Source organism: Fukomys damarensis, unplaced genomic scaffold (assembly GCF_012274545.1).
Source record: "Fukomys damarensis isolate Sample0158 unplaced genomic scaffold, DMR_v1.0_HiC HiC_scaffold_7, whole genome shotgun sequence".
In the NCBI taxonomy this organism is placed as follows: domain Eukaryota; kingdom Metazoa; phylum Chordata; class Mammalia; order Rodentia; family Bathyergidae; genus Fukomys; species Fukomys damarensis.
Genome location: NW_022900919.1, coordinates 27,793,978 through 27,799,487, shown reverse-complemented (window position 1 = coordinate 27,799,487; position 5,510 = coordinate 27,793,978). Strand labels below are relative to the sequence as shown.

Below are 5,510 nucleotides of genomic sequence, written 5' to 3'. Positions count from 1 at the left end.
AGAGAGAGAGAGAGAGAGAGAGAGATACAAACTGGGTATGGGGACACACAGCTATAACTGGCTACTTGGGAGGCTGAGGCAGGAAGATTGCAAGTTTGAGGCCAGCTTGAGCAATTTAGTGAGATCTTGTCTCAAATAAGAAAAGTGCTGGAAATGCAGCCCATTGCTAGAACACCCAGGTTCGATATCCAGTACCAGGAAAAAAAAGAGAGATACACAAATGGCCAGTGGATATAATGAAGAAAGGACCTGCATCACTACTCATCAGGAAAAAGCTGAAGCCACAGTGAGCTATCACTGCACACCTCTTAGCGTGACTGTTAAGAGATAGTAAGCGCTAGCAAGGATGGTGGGAAGAGGTGCTGGAACACCATGGAAGGGATGTAAATCAGTTGAGCCATTTTGAAAGACAGTATGGAAGTTAGAAATAGAATTACCAAACCAGCAACCCCACTTCTGGGTAAATATGAAAAGAATTAAAGTCAGTGTAAGAAAGAGGCCTCTGCACTCCTGTATGTATTAGTAGCCAAGGTGGACAAAGAAACTGTGGCATTCATTGTGGAATACTATTCATCCCTAAAAATGAAGGAAAGTTTACTTTGGGCAGTGACAATACGGATGGCCCTGTAGGTCAGGCTTCGGAGAGACACTGGGCTATACAGAGAATGTGAGAAGTACAACTAGCAGAAAAGGAGGGTGGAAAGATGGTTACCAGAGGACCCAGTGACGAGTGGGAAGGGGCCGATGTGCCAAGGGGACAGAGTCTCAGTTAAAGGAAGAAGGGGTGATGACCACACTTAATAACAGTGTGCAGTATAGTTCACAGCTGCTGAGAGATGGTTCCAAACATTCTCAGCACAAAGAAGTGCTTTACGGGCTGATGGGCATGCTAATGACCTGACTTGATCACCTCACAGTGTGACCTAGGTGTGGTGGTAAATGTCTGTAATCCCAGAACCCTGGGAGGCTGAGGCAGGAAGATTGCAAATTCAATCACAGCCTGGACAACTCAGGGAAGTACTGAGACCTGTCTCAAAAGTACAAATCAGGGCTGGGGAGGTAACCTAGTACAAAGGCCCTCGGGTCCCATATCTAGTACCACAAAAATATGAATAATGGTAACAATAACTTTACAGTGTAGACATGTGTCCTAACCTCATCTCACAACCCACAGGTGTACAGTTTTATTCATCAGTTAAAAAGAACAATGTAAAGAGAACTTTCAGGAGATTATTTAAAAAAAAAAAAAAACTCTACAAGAAGTGAAAGAAGCCAGACACAGAGGGCCTGGATGTGTGAAGTGCTGTGAAGGGAGGCAGCCACCTCCAGGGAGGGTCACACTGGGAGGGACAAGGGCACAGAAGACCTTGGCCAGCCTGGGATTTAGCTCAGTGGTACTGTTCCTGCCTCACAGGCGCAAGGTCCTGAGTTCAATCCCCAGTTCCAAACAAACAAACAGAAAGTCCCTCGGCGTCCAGAGCAGCATTTGTCTAGATGATCAGAAAAGCTGCACCTTGAGACCCTCCAGTGCTGTGCTCCCCAGGTCCCAACAGCCATTTACAAGGATGGCCCTGAATCTCCTAACTTCTAGGGAGGGTGTTGATTTTGTGTCAAGCTGTACAATCTTCCAGGAAAACCAAGGCAAGTGTGAGGAGTATGCCTGGGGCTCAGTGTCCTCGGACACTGGCCATCTTCCTCCCTCCCGCAGCCTGGGTGGGTGGCGTCAGAGTTCTGAGCTTCCCATGTGCTCTGCACACCCACCTTGTCCTGCTGAACCAGGTGACGATGGCACAGGCCCCCTGTAGCCTGCATCTTCTCCATCTACAAGTTCTCACCATTTTGTTAACAAGTTAGTGACCCCAAAGCGCCCCTGAATATCCATGTTTTTTATTCTGCTTGAAATAAAAAGAATTCTGGGGAGTTGAAATAAATAGAACACCAGAGTGCGGGTGATTTTTCATGGGGGGTAGCGTCTGACCCTGTGAAGGGCGTGTGCAGCTCAGGTGGTGGCGTCATTTTATAAAAACCCTGGAGCGGATCCAAGAGAAAGTTACCTGCACAATCCAGGTGGTATAAAGGTGTTCACCGGGCGTTTTTTGTGCCTGTCTTTGAAACTTTTCAGATAGCATGTTGGAAAAGCTCTAATATAGATTGAAATTATCTGATTCTCAAGTTCAATTAGCTTTAGCCTCTTGAACACTCTCTTAACGATTTCAATGAAATTTGACTTCACTAAAAATCAAGGTTTTTACATCCTTTTAGGGATTATAACTAAGTAAAGGAATCCAGCTAAGAGTTTCTAAGCACAAATGTTTAACCACCTCCTCCCCTACCCTTGTTTTCCCTTTGGATTGAGTCCAGGGCCTTTGTATCGAGCTACACCCCCAGTCCTTTTTTTAATTTTTTTTGAGACAGGGTCTTGCTAGGTTGCTAAATTGTCCAGGCTGGGCTTAAACTTCTGATCCTTCTGCCCCATGCTGCTATAGGATTATAGGCATGTGCTAGCCTGCTCAGCTTCCTTTCTTATTTTTAAAACAAGTGTCATCTGCAGATATTTTTTTAATCTGAAAAAAAAATCTTAAAATGATCATCCTTGGCGAAGCAAGAGGAGATTGTGCTGAATGACAGAAACCAGGCACATAGAGACAAGCACTGTATGGCTTACTCACCTGTGGTCCCTAGAGCCCTCAGATTCCTACAGGAAGTGGAACGGTCATGAGGGCGGAAGGGAGCACACAACAGACAATAATCATTTAACAGGTACAGAGTTTCGGTTTAGGAAGATGAACTGTTCTGGAGATGGATCATGCAATAGTTGTACACCAGGGTGACTGTACTTATTTATGCCACTGGATTGCGCATTTAAAATGATAACATTTTAGCCAGGCATGGTGGCACATGCCTGTAATCCCAGCACTCGGGAGGCTGAGGCAGGAGGATTGCTGAGTTCGAGACCAGCCTGGGCTACATAGTGAGTTCCAGGTCAGTCTCAACTACATAGTGAAACCCTGTCTCAAAAGACCAAAAAAAAAAAAAATTTTATTTTTTTGTTGCAACTAAAAGTAACGTCTAGAGTCTGACACAGTGGCACATGCCTGTAATCCCAGCTATCAGGAGGCAGAGCCAGGAGGATCATAAATAAATCAGGAGTCCAGCTTGGGTAACTCTGTGAGATCCTGTCTCAGAATGAGAAGGTCTGGGGATGTAGTTCAGTAGTAAGAGCTTGCCCAGCTTGTGGGAGGCCCTGGAGTTGATCCTAAGCACTGACCGCCCCCTCCCCCATCTAAAATGCTAGGGAAAAAGTACCGCTTGGAGCAGCTGAGTATCATCTTTATTTTAGCAAAACTCTTTTTTATGGCGGTGCTGAACACAGGTGATTTCTGTGCGTGGCTCTTGCTGATTTTGCAGGAGGAAGGCTTGCCTTCCATAGAACAGCTGGTGCGCCAGATAGAAGATGAGGAAGTCGACCTTAAGGAGGAGCCCAGGAATTACCTCAGAAGAGTATTCGAGGATACCATCTATCGGCCCCTGGTGGAGAAGAGCATCCTTGACTACCTGCACTACAACCGCTACCACCTGCCCATGTATGCGTGGCCCGGCATCATCTAGCCCTGGCCCAGGCCCTGGCTGGCAAGCATCCGCTGACCCCATCAATCCTCAGGCCTGTAGTTTCCGCTTATCCCAGTAGGTGGCGCACGACCGTGCATCGCTATCCTGCGGGGTGCGGGGTGGCGGGGGCGGAGAAACCTTTACAAACTAGGCCGGTCCCTGGGCAAAATAATCCATTTCAGCAAATAAAAGGAGATCATACTTATTTTTACCTTGGGTGTGATTCTGTGTAAGTCCGTGGAATGTTCTGCTGCCGATCTTGTTAGTTCTTAGCGTGTTTAACCAGCAATACTTGTGTGTGATTTTTTTTAAAAATCATGTGTCCAGGCCGGGGATTTAGCTCAGCGGTTCAGTGGCCTGCTTTGCAAGTGCAAGGACCCGAGTTCAATCCCCGGTACAAAAAAAAAAAAAAAAAAAATCATGTGTTCAGAAGGGAAAATTAGTAAACAGATGATGAGAAATTAAATATATAGCCTCACATAAAACTGACTAGTTGGGCAGGAAAGCTTGCATGGCCTTTCAAAATAAGGAGGCTGTGAGCACATTCCCTGTATTTTTAATTCACATTCCCTGTCACGAGCATAAAGCCACAGAAAAACTGGAAGATGTAGCAATCCACACACGGGAAATCAATCTCACTCATGTTTGAGCTAGAGTGTTGCTTCACCGAGGAGAAAGGGGTCCCCTGGGACCTGTCACCTATAATGTGGATCAGAAACCCACTCTTACAAATAAAGCAAATTAACTGTCCACTGGGAAGCATGTGAGCTCAGGAACTAGGCTGGATCACACACAAAGACTGTTTTCATTTGCTTAGGTCTCTTTTCCCACATAGTGTGACACAAGTTTTTTTTACCAACATCAGGGCTTCAAGTTTTCACAAACAAAATCCCAATTTTTGTTGCTATTTTGTAGTACATTAACATCTACAAAAGCTGGCACACTTACTAGGATCACCTGGTTATTATTAGGAAGCGTCATAGTTGGTCTTCCATGCGTTACCCAGCTTCCTGCCACAAACTGCTTAATTCCTTGGAGCTTTCCTGTCCTTTGATACTTCTGGAAAGCAAAACTATTCCAGAACACTGGACTCTTATTAATTCTTCCTAGGCAGGCAAAAGCAAGCCATAAATGCCACTAATTCCTTCACACATATGTTTTACCCAAATGCACGGGCATTTAGGGGGAGGAGCCTACACTGCCATATGGTACGCAGCATCCCCTGGATGGGAAACCATCTCTCCTAGACCCCCCGCGCCCCCCGTCAGGGCCAACACACAAGCAGCCATATTTCAGTGGTGAGCAAGCCTGCTCAAGGACTCCTTCCTGTCTCTTTCCTGAGAGGACTTGGGTCAAACTCATCAGCAAATGAGAGTTGCTGTGAGGGATGAAGATTAACAGAATAGTTTCAGTAAAGGATCAACACTTAAGACTTCTGTGACCAGGAATTACCATGATAAAGCCTCCAGTCACATAAAAGTGGCCCCAAATGACAATGTCAGCCTTAATACCGAGGCATGCATGAATTTGATAGCAACCACTTTTCCCTTCCCTGCCTTTTAAGAAGCTTCTTTGGGCACCATAAACATTAGGCACATTTGAAGACATCCCAAACATATGTTAGCCTAGAAAGGAGGCTGGATGCTATTACTTTAATCTTTGTCCCATTCTTAGGAAGATCTCCTGAATCTAGGAAGATTAGCACATATGCTAAATTATTTCCTGAATCTAAGAATTTTAGCATGTATGTGCTGACCTCAGAGCTTCATCGCTCCAGAAGAGGTTTCCTAAGAATAAGAATTCAGAAGTCATTGGGCACTGCTTGGAATTGGCTATCTTAAGAGTTTTCAGAGAATCAAATTGATGAGAGCCTGAAAAGCAAAAGGGCCTCAAAGAGCCCA

The 5,510-nt window shown here is 45.4% G+C and overlaps 1 protein-coding gene across 7 annotated transcripts in view; it reads left to right on the top strand.

The window, feature by feature from the left end:
* Cfap61 (cilia and flagella associated protein 61) overlaps positions 1–3,815 on the top strand; it is a 229,134-nt gene extending 225,319 nt beyond the window's left edge. For 6 of the 7 annotated variants that reach the window (XM_010634190.3, XM_019208934.2, XM_010634189.3 and 3 more), the window contains one exon: positions 3,409–3,815. In XM_010634190.3, coding sequence (XP_010632492.2) covers positions 3,409–3,609 — 201 coding nt within the window. In that variant the 3' untranslated portion in view covers positions 3,610–3,815. The remainder of the gene's footprint in view (positions 1–3,408) is intronic. The other variant, XM_010634192.3, reaches the window with a different exon arrangement.
* Positions 3,816–5,510: the final 1,695 nt, after the last annotated feature.